The 17,585-nt window shown below is 42.1% G+C and overlaps 1 protein-coding gene across 1 annotated transcript in view; it reads left to right on the top strand.

The window, feature by feature from the left end:
* LOC308118763 (interleukin-1 receptor accessory protein-like 1-A) overlaps positions 1 to 14,440 on the top strand; it is a 92,511-nt gene extending 78,071 nt beyond the window's left edge. The window contains exons 3-5 of the mRNA XM_080478301.1: positions 3,457 to 3,742; positions 10,520 to 10,706; positions 14,193 to 14,440. Of these exons, the coding sequence (XP_080334427.1) occupies positions 3,457 to 3,742; positions 10,520 to 10,706; positions 14,193 to 14,429 (710 nt within the window). The 3' untranslated portion in view covers positions 14,430 to 14,440. The remainder of the gene's footprint in view (positions 1 to 3,456; positions 3,743 to 10,519; positions 10,707 to 14,192) is intronic.
* The last annotated feature ends 3,145 nt before the right edge of the window (positions 14,441 to 17,585 follow it).

The following is a 17,585-nucleotide window of genomic DNA, read 5'->3' as shown; positions in this document are numbered from 1 at the left end:
TAATCAAATTGTGTTTATTAAATGTAAACTTTTGAATAATAATGATCGAGTCACACTAACAAGGGGAAGCGATATGAGTTTTCCAAGGTCAAATTGAGCTGTATGTGCACTAAAATGAGTTAAATACGCAATTCAAGATGATTATAACCAAAACGTCAAGCTGGAGGGATGAGTTGACTGGACTGGGAAATAGAGACGGAGCCTTGTGTTTGGAGTGGGTGTAAATTGAGGAAGGAGCAGAAGAGATGGGAGAGACGGAAAGTTATTAAGTGTCCTTATCCACATGTAGATCACTGAGCGACTTCCATGGCCTGCAAAAAAACCCTGCCGCCCACCCAACATCTGATAATTACACTTCATTAGGGGAGCAGGTAGTGATGAGAGAAGAAAACTTGTGAGAGTGACATGAGTGAGGGTTGTGTAAGTAGCACGGGAGTAATATCATGCTGTGGAAGTCGCATGGGAATGTGATTATGGGGTTAAGAAAAGCAGGAGTTGACTCAGGTGACATGCAGCCCACTCTGTGATTGTGTTCTCCCAGGTTGGGCCGGCGCGAGTGTGTATGCACGAATGTGGGATAAATTTATTCTAGCTTGGGGGTCCGTATTTATTGCCTTGGTTTAGTGTCACGCGAAGACGGACAGGCCTGCCTGGATGCAGAATGTAATAAGGTCTCAGTGAGAAACACACACACTCCCGCAGCTTGACATTATCCCCTTGCCATTTTCTTGCTCCAGCTATACCCACACCCTATACAGGAGGAGTGCTGCAGCTTACAGTACTGCAGTAAGATTCAGAGGAGCAGAGGCCGGTTTCCCTCAGACTGACAGCCATGTGGGAGTGTGTCCGTATGGAAGCATCCTTCGCAGTATGGGCTCGTGTAAGAGCGGAGGAGGAGAATCGGTACAAATGTGTAAAGTCCCAGAGGTGCAGGGAGACATCCTGTACATGTGTGTACACACCAACGTGCGTCGGCGTGTGCACGTGCACGAGCCTTACGTGCTGTCAGGAGAGAGAGTGAGAGGTGGGGACTGCAGTATTCCTCCAGCGGGAGACATTGATTTTCCGGCCCAGCGTGGGGATGTGGGAAATGTCAGCCTCTAATTGAGTTGATAAAACCGTTTTGAGTCTCAGACGTAAATATGGTTTCCCCCACAAAAGGCCACCGCATTAGACAACTCCCATCGGGATGTCTGTGAGGAATGAAAGGCCTCCTTGTTGTGCATTTGTCTGTTTACATGCACACACTTTTATGCATGTGGAGTTTCTCTCTCGGACAGACCTGTCTGCACGTCAGCACGGTGAAAGCGAATGACAGGCATGCTGCTGCAGGGTAAAATGCTTTTTTTCTTTTTTTTTTCTTTATTGTGCATCAGGCTTGAAGCTTGTTATAAGAAACAGCTTTTGTCGTGCCAGAGAGGACAGGGATGGAGATTGTGAGAGAGATGCAGAGGTCATATCTATTAAGGGTGTAGAGAGTGAATAAAGAAAAAGATGAATGAAGCCTCTGCTGTCCCTGCTGATTAGCAGATTGATATGCAAAGAGGGCAGGGGCCTTTTACCTCCTGCTTTCAGGAGAAATTCACCACAATGTCAGAGGAGAGATTCTCGCTTGTGATGTAATGTTTCTCTTTGGATGATATTCTTTTGATTTTTCCTCAAATAATAATAGCGTGCCATTTTTTTGGTTGTGAACAAAAAAGACCTGTCTGTTGTATCGAGACTATTAATGGAACACATTATTACAGTAATCAAGTTGGAAGCCATGAGGACTGAACACATATGAGAGTACATGCATGCCTGTTTGCATCTATAGGCGCCCTGCTCTCAATATTAGGGATGATAATTAGACAAGGTTTCACACATTTTGCATGCACATGCACACATTTTCTGTTTCTGTTTCTGCATGTAAGCGCACACACATTTGTGGCTTAGCCTGCTGGTAATTACTGACATAATTAGGCAGACAACCATTCGTATAGGGAATACGTGCACACGCGCACACGCGCACACGTGCACGTACGCACGCACGCACGCACGCACGCACGCACACACACACACACACACACACACACACACACACACACACACACACACACACACACACACACACACACACACATTACTTCCCTGGTAATTAAGAGTATTAATTACAAGCATAGCTGTCCCTGTGAGGCTCTGTATCACTCACAGACTGGCACACAGCAGGGTTCTTATTGCTTTATCTCACCACACCATCACGATTTCTCTCTCTCTGTCTCTGTCTCTCTTCCTCTCTCTCTCTCTCTCTCTCTCTCTGTCTCTCTCTTTGTCTCTTACACTCTCTGCTCATGCACACTTGCCTTCTCAAATATACACCTGCTGGATAAACAAATGTTAGCTGTTTAGTCAGAGACTGATCGATGGCCATAGGTTAAAATCGCGAAGCTCGGGAACTGGGAGAGAGTTTCTTGCTACAAGTATAGCAGAAGAAGAGATGTGCCTGAGGGGCTGCACCATTGTCTTTGATTTTTGTCAGTTGTCTCACACACGCACACACACACACACACACACACACACACACACACACACACACACACACACACACACACACACACACACACACACACACACACACACACACACGCAAGCAGTCGTCATCTGAATTGCTTGCGTTAAATGTAGGAAAGAGCACCCGCCCCCCCATCCTCACTGTGGTATGCTCACAAACCCAGTCACACATGGAGGCCATGTCATGTGGTAAAAAAAGAAAAAGAAATACATGGCTTAGAGTGCTTGTGGAAAAATTGCCGGGCTCAATGAACAAGCCGTACACTCTCATGGCCCGGTGATGTGGTGCACCTACAGCATTTGAAAGTACCTGACATCATTTATGGAGATATTTTAGAGTTAATTCCCAAATGCCAAAGTGGCTACGCATGTAGATATTGCACAAGAATATCTGAGCTGCCTCTGCAGAGGCCAAAGTGGCACACATGCTCCGAATGTGTGAGTAATGTCAGTATAGCAGGAGAGGGGAGATGGTGTGTTTAGAACAGGCTTTACGCAGTAAAATTGCAATCTTCTAGAAGCCCTCACAGAATATGAAGCAAATAGCTGTGAAGTACATTCAGATTATTTAGTACACTCAATGAAACAATAATAATTGTACATAATGAGTATAGCTTAGTGTTTCATTGTTGATACGGCTATTTTAGGGAGTGGTTTTCTAATAAATAGAGAGGGGATTACTGTGGATAGTTTATAACCCACAAATCTTAACTCCCTTCATAAAGTAATGTGCATATTATTGCTGTATTGTTATTCTGAAACTAGAGTATTTAGTTGTATGTGCACTAATTACCAACAATCAGATTAATTTGTTCTCATACATATATTACTACGGGATGATCACTTATTCTAAACCCTGGCAATGTGTTGATAAAACTCTTCTTTCCCCTGTGTGTTTCTCTGCAGTGGATGGCTGTACAGACTGGTCAGTGGACTACCTGAAATACAGAGTGCTTCAGGGCGAGCCGGTGCGGCTGAAGTGTGCTCTGTTCTATGGTTACATCCGGGCCAACTACAGCCAGGCGCAGAGTGTGGGCCTCAGCCTCATGTGGTACCGCAGCTCTGGCCTCGGCCACAGCGACTTTGAGGAGCCAATCTCTTTTGACGGCATTCGCATGAGCAAAGAGGAGGACGCCATCTGGTTCAGGCCTGCTGACCTTCAAGATGTGGGCCTCTACTCCTGCGTGTTACGGTAGGTTTGAGAGAATAGATCTACTCTAACATGTCGCCTAATTGAACCTCCTCCTTCTGACAGTCTGGTCTTCTCAAACATTTGCCTGGACATATGTTAGTGTGTTCCAGGAAATTGTCCTTCAGTACAGTCGATTCCAGTTTAAGTACCACAGTCCGACAAAGGAGGCAGGGTCATTGAACATCACTGGATACTCATAAACCTGACACATGTAAATAATTTGAAACGATTGCACAGCTGTGGTTTAAACTTGCTGGATTTTTGCAATAAACAGCCATTGCAGGATCCAAGGCTTTGAAATAAAGAGACACGGTTTTTGAAATAAGGTGAGGTTATCTCAGGGACACAAACTCTCTCCAAACTGGTCTTTTCATCACTGTATATTGTGGCATTGGGTGAATTCATTACTTCGTCATCCCTACAGTCATTCATTCTGCTACTGATCTATCTATGAAATGGCATTCGGTGGTTTGATTAACGTGGGGACTCCCACAGCGAGCATGAATGCGCAAAATGAAGCTTAAACAGATGCCGATAATCACTTTTCAACGATTTGATAAACACATTTTGATTACCTCTGCTTCTGTTTCTCGATCTCTTTACATGTACCTGCATAGTGTCTGATGACCCTAAAACACTCAGTCTTTCCCACAATGCAACATGTTTCTTCAGACTCAAACATTTATATAACCTGTAAAGGTTAGACGAAAACAGCCTCTTTTTTTTTAATAATAACCCTAAGTATACCTAAAACACTCTGAGCTTATTAAAAACTGCCTCAAAATACTGAAAACAAAACTCTCATGAAGGTAGAAATCAAAACACAGGCTCTTGAATAAGATTTATCTTGAAACAAAACTTGGCAAAATAAAAACTGCATTTTTATGCCGTAAACAACCAAGTGGACATTTGTCATTAATTTGCAAAAAATGTGTTTCTGTATGCTGAAACAAATAGACATGAAAACATATTTAACCCAGGTGCTTCCACTATTAGTTTATCGTCAATCGGTAATGGAATGGAAATGTTGGGTTTAATGGATCTGCACACCACCACTGTTACACATGCATACTCAGTGCAAGGAAATAGCTCAGTAATAAATTAAATGTATTCACTACTTTTCGAAAGTTGTTACAGATTCCTGTACAGTAACATGCGTGTAAAATAGCAAAACTCCAAGAAAAATGTTAGAAGCAAACATATAGCAAGAATAAAGCAAAATAATTAAGTTTAATTTATGTATCAAATGAAAAGAAATATATAAAAACATATAAGATTTTCTAAAAAGCAAGTAAAGAAACTGCAACACAGAGTAAAACAGTAGATCACATCTAATAAACGATTAGCTTTCCCATAAAAAAGAGTTTGTAAAAGTGATTTAAAGAAGATGGTGGTGCGAGCCGGAGCTCCTCAGACAGACTGTGGCTCTTTAATTAAAAAAAACAAAAAAGGAAGCTCTGTCTTCTTTTTGTTTCTGTTCGTGCAGAGGCGACTGTCAGCAGTTTGCTCACAGGTCTGTAAGGGTGTAACAGCTCTGATAAATAGTCTGCGGCCAAGCAGAGGTTTAAAAGTCAAATGTTAGTCAGTCCTAAGAAGAGTGTGCATGATATATCCTCTCATCTCCTGATTTACAAAATTCATCCTAATTGGGAAACTGCAAGCAGGAGTAGGACTAACTTACCTGCACCCTCATCAAAAATGTGAACACATGAAATATGCAAAGCAACATCTGGACGAGCCACAGTCTCTTTTGGGAACAAGATCTGGGTCAGATGAAGTTAAAGTCCAGCTTTTTTTTTTTTTTTTTTGGTCCAGTAACTTAAGATGTGTTTGGAAGTGTAAAAGCAGCATCTGCAAGCTGTTGGATGCTGGCGGTTTGTACGCCACAAATATTTTAAAAAGCATGTGATTTGGCTGCATTAAAAATGCAAAGGGGCACTGGGCTACAAGTGTGTACAGCCACAAGAAGAAAATACACAATCTCCCTACACACACACACACACACACACTGTCGTGGGGCGTGTGATACAAGATGCATAATCGTGTGGCAGTAACTTATTAACCTTTACAGTGAAGAACATCCCTCAATGAACGGCTCATTGCGGTTCTTCATTTCAGAGAGACTTTAATAAACCCAGCTAGAGACCCAAAGAGGCGGGATACATTGAGTGTGACTGTGGGGAGTGTGTTTATGTGCATTGATAGCCCGACCTCCACTGTGTTTCATTACAACACTCGGTGCCACTAATCTAGTGCGAACACGCTCCTCTGTTGTCTCACTCTGATTCAATATTGTCTTCGAATATTGACAGTTTCTTCTAAAGAGTCTTTGCTCACATCTAAATGTTGTGTTTGAAATTCAGTAAATACTATAATTCTGTAAAAGAAGTGCCCCCAGCTTTGTGTTTCCCAGTCTTGTCGGTGTTGAGCTGAGGGGATTTCAAACTTCTCAGATAACCTAATCACAACACTGTTAGAGATTTGCCTCTGAGCTGAAATCAATTGTCTTTTTGTTAGAGAGCGAGCGTTTGAGTCACACATTGCAGTACATATGACCCAAGCACTCTCCCCTAAAACTCCCTGCTGGCAAAGAGAGGAGTCTTTTCTTTCCCTCTTTGGATGTTGTTCAGGTTATATTGGAGATCGTTATGTATGTAAAAAGTGTGTATTTGAAATACTTTTATGAGTTGTAACAAAATCACTAGAGATGTGCAAATATTTTTATATTTGACTACATATGAACACACATCAGAGATTATACTCCTATAAAATCATTGTGTATTGTGCTAAAAGCAACAACCAAAAAATATATAAATATCCTTGTGCATATGGTATCCTATATTCTACACCGTTTTGGGTGTGTTATACACTCTGTGAGCAAATCTGTTTTCACTGAAACCCTCCAGATGTTTTTCTGAGAAAGATGTATGAAGGTCATCAATTCAATTCAATGGTGTGTTTTTGCCACACACACATGCACACTGATCAGCTCTAAGGTAACAACCGCTGACAGGTGAAGTGAAAAATACCGATTATCTCTTCACTGTGGCAGCTGTTAGTGTGTGTGTGTGTGTGTGTGTGGGGGGGGGGGGGGGGGGGGGGGGCGAGGACATCAGGCAGCAAATGAACATTTGCTCTTCAAAGTTGTTGTGTTGGAACCAGGAAGCCTGGGCGAGCATAAGCACCTGAACAAATTTGACAAGGGTCAGATTGTGATGATGAGCGGAGCTTTTTTGGGGGATCTGCAGTGGTCAGTATCAACTCAAAGAGGTCTAAAAGCCCTGAATGGTAACCTGGTCAGGAGTGGACACAGGCTTATTGATGTATAAGGCCTCATGGAAGCTTCACTTCTGGACTTTCGGGCCTGGAAGGAGCTTCTTTTAACATCTCAGTGCCAGAGACAACTCCAGAGGTCTGATCATAACGTTGGGGCTGATCGGTGCATCGTGACTGCCTCTAATGATGAGTGATCTTTGTCCTTCTCTGTCTGGAAGTTTAGGTCTAATTGTCAGTTTCAAAGTGAAGGTGACTTCGTTTACATTGCACTCTCCATGTGCTCTCTATGACGCTTTCCTCTCTTTTTTCATCAGTTTTTTCCCCCCTGCCTCACTTTCCTCTGCATATCATCACACGTGTGGTCCGTACCGCTGATTCAGATCCATCAATCCTTCCCCCGCTCGCCCTCTCTCTCTCTCTCTCTCTCTCTCCGTCACCTCCACGGTCCCTCTGCGTTTTGCCTGATAAATTATTTTATAATACTTCTCGTAATGAGTCTGTGTTCTGAAGTGGTTGAAACCATGTGCATTTCCTCCCGATGATTACATTATCCAACATGTGGGATAATAATGTGTGGAGAATTACGGCCACCGTGAGCTGCAGACTAATATCCAAAGCAGCTCCACTCAAATAGAATGTGACAGACGTGAAAGACACCACCGGACTGTGCATCGACCCCGGGCTGTCCATCAATCAAGCGCCGCCACCGACACCTTCCCACAATGCCGCAGGGTGCCTGCTGTGCATATTTAACTTGTAACCATGTCTTCTGTTGGCTCCCCGGGGAACTTAATGGCTCAGGTGCATGACTGTGAGAGGTCATCTCTGATCATCTCCCCATTATGTCAACAAACCGGGAGGTGTCCACTCCGTAGGTGTGCTAATTTGCCTACATGGGTGTGTGCAAGTGTGTGCCGCCGAGTGTTTTGTTTGCACGGCTTTATTTGTTCTTTGGACAAATATATTGTCCAAGTGTACTCTGTAAGCCTACAACATCACATCTTCCCACTCTATTCCCTCTAGATAGGAGGTACTGAGTCGATAATGTTGGATTTCAGCACCAAGAGGGCACAGCGGTGTTGCAATATCTTGCATCTTAGTTTTGCTTCCAACAGCATTTTCCAGATGCCCTTTTAGTCATGCTCTATGTTATAGAAGTATACAGTATTTATTCTCCTTCCAAGCAACTATTCTCTTCATCCTCGTCTCCACACTATCTCTATCCAGCCCTCCCCAGCTGCGTGTAGCCACATTTGTCTTTTGGCCATGTGTGTGTGCATTTGTGTGTATATGTCTGCAACCATGTTTTATGGCCCGAGGGGGTCAGAGGTGTTTATATGAGAGAGGTGACTCCCTTATTGCTTCCATAACCTGAGTAGATCATATGAAACCCTGTCATTTACAGTGAATGGGAGCATCTGGCCAGCCGTAAATGTAATGTAATGAAATGAAATGAAAGCCCATATGGCTGTACTCACAGCCTTCCGACCGCGTGACTGACCGAGTCAGATCGCAGCCAGGCTGAGCCACTCAGTGGAGCATGGAGGCACAGACAGATATACATTAGAAAAGTGGGGCGCTTCTTCATGTTTTGGAACCAGGCTTCTGCTGCTGACACTCTGATCCATGCTGTCATTACCTCCAGACTCAATTACTGCAGTAGCATTTCTCATGGTACATCGTCCATAGTCCCTAACAAACCCCCGTTACATCCTGAAGTCTGCTGTTCACCTGCTCACTCACTTACTCTCTCGTACACACAAAACCTCATCTTAAAGCACCTCCCCTGTGTCACTGTTCGTTTGTATCGACATCTCCTCAATCACAGAGCCCTGCATAACCAGGCCCCTTTCCACATCGCTCATCCTGTCCATCCTCATACTCCCTCCAACATCCCTCCCTCATCACTCTGACAAAAACCTTCTGTCCCCACCATTTAGGAACATGCACCGAGCCTACAGTGCTTCAGTCTGCTTCATGAAGCCTGCTTCTGATGGAATCAAGACAAATCTTACTATGTAACGTTAGCATGCTATTTTGCGGGTGATTACCTAAGCGCCCATTCACACGGTGAAAATGCATGTTTTGGCGTTTTCGTTTCAGAAAGGTTTTGCATTACACAGCATTTTGAAAACCATGTCCGTTTAGATCGAAATGTCAGAAACGCTAAAAACGATGTCGTTAGCATGTTGGGCCACTCGCTGGTGCCGTTTGTAATGAAACCACACACACATGCACGCGTAGGACAATACACTATCAACATTAAAAAATGATGAGTGCACAGACATTCGTATGGACAAGTTGGATCGTTATTACAGTGACTCTCAAACTATCAAACTACCCAGTCCCAGGAGAACATGGACTGGATGATTGTCAGGATTAGTTAACTGTTTACTTTGGTTGTGCGCATGTGCAGGAGGAGCATTTCATAAAAGTTGCATTTTTTACAGTACATCCCAGATGATGAGCTTCCACACGTGTGTGTTTGTAAAATCAATTTTTATACTTCCAAACTTTTATTAGATCAGGCCCTTTTGTGTTGAAAGCTTTCTCTTTTTTTTTTTTTTCTTCTGTTGCTTTGTAGAAATCCTTTGAGCTGGAATTAAAAAAAAAAAAAAAAAAAGAACATGAGCTATTGCCAATTCCTGCAGCTAGTTTCCAAACTCTGTGGAAGGACTCTCCAAAAGTGCAGCAGCTAATAAAGAAAAAGTGTCTGCATACTTTGGGTCTTATAGCATAGGCTTTATGCAGAGCACACTGACCTTCACTTCTACGGAGGTGGATGCTGTGGGACAGCAATGTGGTGAGGGCATGTTGTAATGAAGGTGTTTTTTTACAGCACAGAGAGAGAGAGAGAGAGAGAGAGAGAGAGAGAGAGAGAGAGAGAGAGAGAGAGAGAGAAAGGGCGAGAGTAAAGCCGGGTAGATAGATGTATGTGTTGCCGCTTGCTGGGACTCGGGGATGCTGGGGGAGGTGGAGTTGAGGTGTAGGTGGTGTGGGGAGTGACTGCTTGTGATGACCAAGCAGCTTTCTCCTCCTTGTTGTGAGACCATCTCCACATTTGTCTATTTTCTGATTAGCATTCTCCGGCTCCCCCCATAAATTCAATAGTGGTCATGAGCGTTCGGCATTGACTCTGCAAAGCTGCTGAACACGTCATTATTGCAAGCCCCACAAACACACAGGAGGTGGAGGAGAAGATGTGGCGAACAATAGGAATAACTAAAAGGGTATCAATGGGAGTAATCATAAATTTCTGCTTGTTTAACCACGTGTTAGAGGATCAGCGTTATTCTGTTTGTGAAACATCCTAATTAGAGAGCTCTTTTTGTCATTATTTGTATAATGTAGCATCAACACTGCTAATGCAGCAAAGTGGCACATGATGATATGTTTTCACTGCGCTCCCATTCAAATAAAGAGAAATTAGGATTAACTGGTACAATTATAATAAATGAGGTGGATCCTCAACCCCTTTGTGGTGTTTTTCTCTCCCAACAGGAACTCCACGTACTGCATGAAGGTGTCCATGTCTCTGACTGTGGCGGAGAATGACACCAACCTGTGCTACAACTCCAACATGAGACTGACCGAGAAGGCTGAGCTCAGCAAGAGTAAAGACATCGCCTGTCCTGACATCGATGACTACGTTGAACCCGGCAAAGAGCCGGACATCACCTGGTACAAGGTGGGCCTGCTTGCTGAGTTGTTTATTAGTGTGTGAGCCCTTATCAGTGGTTTTCAACAGACATGGGCAACGAGACAATTTTCAAAAATGGTGATGCACGGAAGACAGCGAAATTAAATCAGATGCAATTATTCCTTAAATATTGTGACACTAAATGCTTTTTAAGCTGGATATGATCAAATCCAAGCATTTTAGGTTAAATTAGTAGCTCCACTTTTCATACATCATTAAATAATCTGCTACAATTTGGCCCTCTGGCAAAGACGATGCGATGTTTGTTGCCCCTGTCTGCTTTTGTCATTATATAACTGAAAAATATGCTTCAGTGCTTCATTGGTTTGTTTTCATTCATTTTTGTTGCTGTTAGAAAGCCTTGTTAAAAAATATGGGTCCTGATTACTTATTAGGCACAATATGTGTAAAAGCAGTTGATGACTTTGAGAGACTTGAGCTACAATAAATTTAAGTATAAATGCAACACTTTTGTTTTTGTTCCTCTTTTTCGTGAGCTGAACTCAAAGATTTAAGGTTTTTTCTATAAACACAAAAGGCCTATTTCTTTCAAGTACGGTGTACAAATTTGCAGCAGGATATTTGTGGAAGTGTGTCTTATATGGGCCATAATAAAAAGCCACTCTAAAATGTGCAGTTTTACTGTATTGAGGGGTCCGGGGGTGTCAGTAAGCCAGTCAGTGTCCGATGTGACCACGATTATACTCACACAGTCGCATAGAGTCGATCAGGTTGTTGATTATGGCCTGTGGAATGTTGGTCCATTCCTCTTTAATAGTTGTGCCAAGTTGCTGGATATTGGCAGGAACTGGAACGTCGCATACGCCGAACCAGAGCGCCCCAAACATACTCAGTGGGTGAAATATCCGGCGAGTATGATGCCATCAGCCCTGTAGAGTGAAAAGTAGGATTCATCCGTGAAGAGAACACCTCTCCAAACTGCCAGACGCCATCGAATGGGAGCATTTTCCCACTGAAGTCTGTTAAAACGAGGAACTGCAGTCAGGTCGAGACCCGATGAGAAGCATGCAGATGACCTGTGAGATGGTTTCTGAGGCTCTTGGATTTGAAGATGCTGGATGTGGAGATCCTGGGCTGGTATGGTTCTACGGGGTCTGCGGTTCTGAGGCCAGTCTTTGGAGACGACTTATGGTTGAGAAATGGACATTCAATTCATGGGCAATAGTCCTGCCGGACATACCTGCAGTCAGCCCGCAAACTACACGCTCCCTCAAAATCTGCTGTATCTGTAGCACTGCACTGTCTGATAAAGCTGCACATTTTAGAGTGTCCTTCCTTTCATTGTGGCCAGCCCAAGACACACCTGTACAATAATCCTGCGGTCTATTCAGCATCTTGATATGCCACAGCTGTGAGGTGGATGAGGAAGCGCTCACCAACACAGATTTAGACAAACTTGTGAGCAATATTTAAAAGAAATAGGAATTGTAGTGCACTTAGAAAAAGTCTGACATCTTTGAGTTCACCTCATTAAAAACGGGCGCAAAAGAAAATAAAAAATGTTGTGTTTATATTTTTGTCCAGTGAATATTTGCACTCTCCTTGAGACAGAATGACTATATGGCGGGCAGATCGATTTCATAATTAACAGAAAACTTCTGTGAGAGTAAAATTGTTTAATGTCACTCTGTGCCCTGCGGAAGGAGTCGATGCCCTCCAAATGCTCCTGTTCCCTGCTCTTTATTCAGCATGCGCCTCCTCGTCTACCTGGGTTCTCGCCTTTCCCAGGTCAGGCACGGCCTGCGGACAACAGAGTGAATCCCGGAGAAGGGCTCAGGCCAGACTAATCACAGGCAGATCAGCAGTAGATTAGCTGGCCGGGCTCGACCTCTAGGTTTTTCCAGAATTCAATTACAGTCTGGGTAATGACTGGGAGTGCTGGAACCCAGAGTTATTTGGACCACTGCGGAGCCACTCTGATTGAATTCGAAGGTTGCCGGGAGCAAGAGTGGAATCGAATCCGCCGAGCCATCGTTGTCGTTGCCAGAGCACCTACGAGCTGGAGGGAGGATCATGTCATGAAGTCACTCATCGTGCCGGTGCACATATCCTCACACATTCATACCGACGCAGCACAAACACACTTATTCTGCCAGCAGAGACCACGGCAAATAAAATTCTGTGTCCTTTGTGGCCTCAGTATTATATTGAATGGAGAATATTCAGTTCAGAGCAATAAATCCTGATCAGATAAGTAGAATAATGGTGAAGGCTTATCATTTTATCTTATGGAATTATTATGTCAGAATGCCAAGATATGTATTTCTTCCACTTTATCCTGTCTCTCCTTCTTTATCCAACATTCAGTGATAGCTTTTGATTGCTTTTATCTGAAGCTCTTGAAATATCATGATGTTTATTTCTTATTAAGTGGAGTGAGAATACTAAAGCTTCCAATGTTGTTATTTATTGCCATGCTTGCTTCATTCTACCTGTAAGCCAGTTGCTATAAATCAACCGCACATACTGAATTTTGATTTGATTTGATTTATTTATTTATTTTGAATGAAGGAACGATTAAAATTAGATGAAACAAATGGAGAGAAAAAAAATGATTCAAAGGCCAATTTCAATATATGTAGTCTGAAACTGTCAAAGTTATCACATTTATGGTTTGACACAATTATTAACATGCATGTTTTCCTGAAATATTACACATGTATTAGACGTAGGCCTCATGCTCGGAGCCACTGAAAATGCAACTTTTATGAAGACAGCTCCCAAGGTGGAACTTTTTGAAAATGATCTGAATCTGTCTCAGTGTGGACGCCACAAAACGCACCCTTTCTAAAAAGCTGCTACTCTGCATGCACACCACAACCGTACTAAATAGTTCCCCTACACATGCTTGAGTAGACGGACAATAGCAAAACTGTTTGCCTGCAGAGTGTCATGACTCCCAGTCCGTATTCTCCTGGGACTTTGGTAGTTTTATAGTTGAGGGTCAGCCAATCCATGTGCATGTCTGTCTACTCGCTGGTGTTAATGCTTCTCGCATATAGTTCTCTGTGCATGGTGTCTTTACGAAAACAAACAACAGCACCCACTATTGGCCCAACGTGAAAATGACAGTTTCACTGTTTCCGTCATTTCCATGGAAACGGATATCGTTTTCAAAACCTTGACGTGTAAACTCAAAACTTTTCTGAATTAATATGGCAAAAAAATTTCACTTGGAATGTTGTCTATGTTGGGGTGCTAAACGAAAGAAATAACGCTGGGAAAAGGGGAGGCCTGCACCACCATTTGAAAGAACAATGCTCTACATCAACAACAAAGTTTTTGTTTGAATTTGTAAATTTTTCCAGGACTGGAATTTGTTGGGAAACGACATATTCTTCTCTGTCTCCTCCCATTTTTTTTGAATTACGAAGACACTTGCACTACCAAGAGCCTCTTTCACCTGTTTTGCTGAAAGAGCTGTTCTAACGTCTGTCCCTGTCCGATGTGCAGGAGTGCCGTCCCAAACAATGGCGTGCCAGTATCATCCAGAAGAGAGACATTCTGTCCATCCAAGAGGTAAAGGAAGATGACATTGGGAATTACACCTGCGAAGTCCAGTTTGGTGGCTTCGTGGTCAGAAGGACAACTGAACTCACAGTAACTGGTAAGAACATTTCATGTTTAAAGTCTTTTTCTTTTTTAATCTATCTGTGGAGGGGCAATTTACAATCTCCCGCCACTCTGTAATTTTACCAGACAAAAAAAAAAAAAAGACACTGGACTATAACAAACACACTTGCAAGCACTGCACTGATGTCCTGCTGCTGTGTTAATTGTTGGGGGAGGCTGAACACTGAGGCCTGGCCTCTATCCTTTCTTCTAACTCAGCACTTTCCGGTCAGCCAAGCAGTGTTGAAATATTTAAGGCTATAGGCTAAACCCCTTCACACAGAGAGGTAAAGAGCTCGGACCAAGGTCAGGAGATTTACGGTACACTTGCACCGTGGCTCTATTCATCTCTCCCTCCCTCACTTTCTCTCACTGTGTGTAGCCTGCAAGGTGAGCGCATGACAAATAAATGCATTCATGTGCTGGGACCTGGGAAACGTGTGATCCGAGCTCATGTGTCTGCCAGGTCAAGTGCTCCGATGAATTCATTTTTTATTTTTTTATTTTTTTGCTGGCCATTTTGTTTCCCTCAAACCGCTATCCACTCCAACCTAATGGAATGTTCTTTAAATGTTATTGTGACAGTGAATAATGGTCAAGCTCAAGTATTGCGAGGGCAAACTAGGAAGGAGTAACTTTTAGCTTTATTTCTGTGGTCAGTCACTCTTATTTTACTGTAGGATTCTATTCGCAGTACATTGCCTCTCCAAGTGACGATTTCTGATGAACATTATCGTCTCGCAATGCAAGTGAGTTAGAAATCATTGTGGTCGTCAAATGTAGGCAAGTTTTACTGTGATTTAAAGTACACTGAAGTGGTCAATGTGGCCAGGTCCAGGATATTTGTGTGAGACAAGACTTGTTTAACTCATTTACTAAAGTAAAAGCAGAAAGTACAGATTCAAATACAAAAGTAATAAACACATTTTTGATCCACAATGCTTTCTTTTAGTTTTGCGGTAGGCCTCGTGATTATGGACTGTATATCATGCACATGTGCACCATCTTTATGGTAAAATTTTCAGTTTTTCAGTTCAGATAGAGCCGATTAATAATGAGCAAAGACACAGATCAGGATCACATAGTTTCAAGTCAAAAAAGTAAATTATTTTACATGTAAGAAAAACTGTTAATAACCTGAAGGAACTTTGTATAAAACATTATGAATTCATTCATCGTCATCATTCTTTGTAGATTGAGCACCCTTAAATCTGTCACCTTCTGCAGCTTCATGGATAAATGTTCCCGTCAGCCGTCTTGATCCTTTCACTGAAACTCTGAATCTTCCTCAGAAGTTAAAAGAAAGAACGAGGCACTTTAAAGGAGCAAGGTACAGTCGTACAAATACCTCAGAAAGCTTCCTAACTTCAGATGTAGAAATACTTTTATTACTTGCCACCTCTGGCTGGGATGAGCAAGATTAATCGCACATCATCTGTATCGACCGATAAAGAAATACTCATACAAAGTATGATCAATTTCACACTAGAATCCTGAAAAACATCCAGATTTAGTTTTGCTTTTAGACTAATTGTGCACACAAAATGTGTACAATCTGTTTATACTGACTACAATTTATTTTAAATCTGCAGTTTTAGTCAGCCTTCACTATAGTAATCTTATTCACAGTAACTGAGGTTATTCGCTCTCGATTTCTGTCTTGTTTTGTAAGTAGCACATCCATACCAAGCCTCAGTGTTCAGCTACCACCAATATGGAAAGTAGTAATGTATATTTCATTTCTGGACTGTCCTTGCTGTACTTTTCTGGTGTGTATTATCTGTTCTTATACTTCAGATCATCGTGTTTAAAGTTCAGAGCTTTGTAATGTGTCCACATTGAAATCCGCTCATCGCTGCACCTCTTGAATATTGATCATGTGGTTCAAAGCTTGAATTTAAACAATCATTCGACAATATGACCCGTGGTGATATGGAGGCTTTAATCATAATGAACTGGACTCACTGGAATCTTCTATTTAAACAGAGACTAAATGTGTGTTTATCACACTGAAAGCTTGTTTGCTTTCAATTGCGACCTGAAGTGGTGTTTGTTTGGATGATCGTACTCGTGTGGCAGGAGGGTAAAATCTTCATTAACAGTGAAACATCCACAGGATATTTATATATACTTCTATCACCCTGAGCACTCTGATGTCAGGAAGGATAGGATGAAATCCTGGAGGCGTGGCTTTGAGATTGCTCCTGTTGTGATTGATGGTCCTGCATTTTATCCACAGCAGAGTTCAATGAAGTAGATACACTAGATTTGGTTTTATCACCATTACTATCACACTTCTCCAGGAGGTCAGCGTTTAACTTCCCAAAAAAAAAAGACCGAAGTTTTAATTAAATTTGGGTCACAATAGGAGAAGCATAAATATGTCAGAGGTCTGAATATGTGGGTCCATTAGGTCCAAGACCCGTGTGGGTGTGACGCTACAGTTTAAAAGGTCACTGCACACAGTTTGACAGGGAATATATTTTCCACACAAACCTTGTGCTGTTTTTTGCTGGTTGTGTTGTATTTGCTTTGGTTTTGAAACATCTCAGCTCCTTACATCTTACAATGTGTGACCAGAAGACTTTAGCGACACCCTTGAGCAATGTAATCCAACCTTCTTGTTCTATTACATTTAATCAAATGCTTATATACCTGCTGTAAGAATTGGGATCACTGTTGTTGAGTCCCAGAATCCATGACCACAGTGTTACTTTTTCTGGAACAGTAAGGTGTTTTGTCATTTGTGGCCGGTCGATCTTGACGTGATTGAAGTAATATACAAAACTGTGGTTGATTTTATTCACTGTGCACATAAAGCTAATGTAAGGGATAGTATCTATTTCATAAATGATATTTATCACCCTTTTTGGACAGTTTGTAGGTCAACCATAACATATAGCAGCCAATAAAACATTTATCCACACTTGATTTATTTTACAAAAAATCTGGATTTGAAAAGCGTTCCCCTTCCAAACACATTTTAAAGCATATGAACCATATGCAATAGAGATTATTTACTCTATCGTCCATAAAATGGTGAATAAATAGAAGTGAATGTTCAGTATCAAGACCCCTGAGTTGTTCATTGATATAAAGTATTAAAAGTTAAGCTTTTCAGCTTTGTTTCCAAAAGAGGCCAGTTTTCTTTTTCTTTTTTCTCTACATCAGATTATCGAAATAACACCTCATTCCGATATATTTTCTCCATTTTTGATTCAGATTTTTTGTGTT

This window comes from Lipophrys pholis (genome assembly GCF_963383615.2).
Source record: "Lipophrys pholis genome assembly, chromosome: 13".
NCBI lineage: Eukaryota > Metazoa > Chordata > Actinopteri > Blenniiformes > Blenniidae > Lipophrys > Lipophrys pholis.
This window is presented reverse-complemented; position numbering and strand designations above follow the sequence as displayed.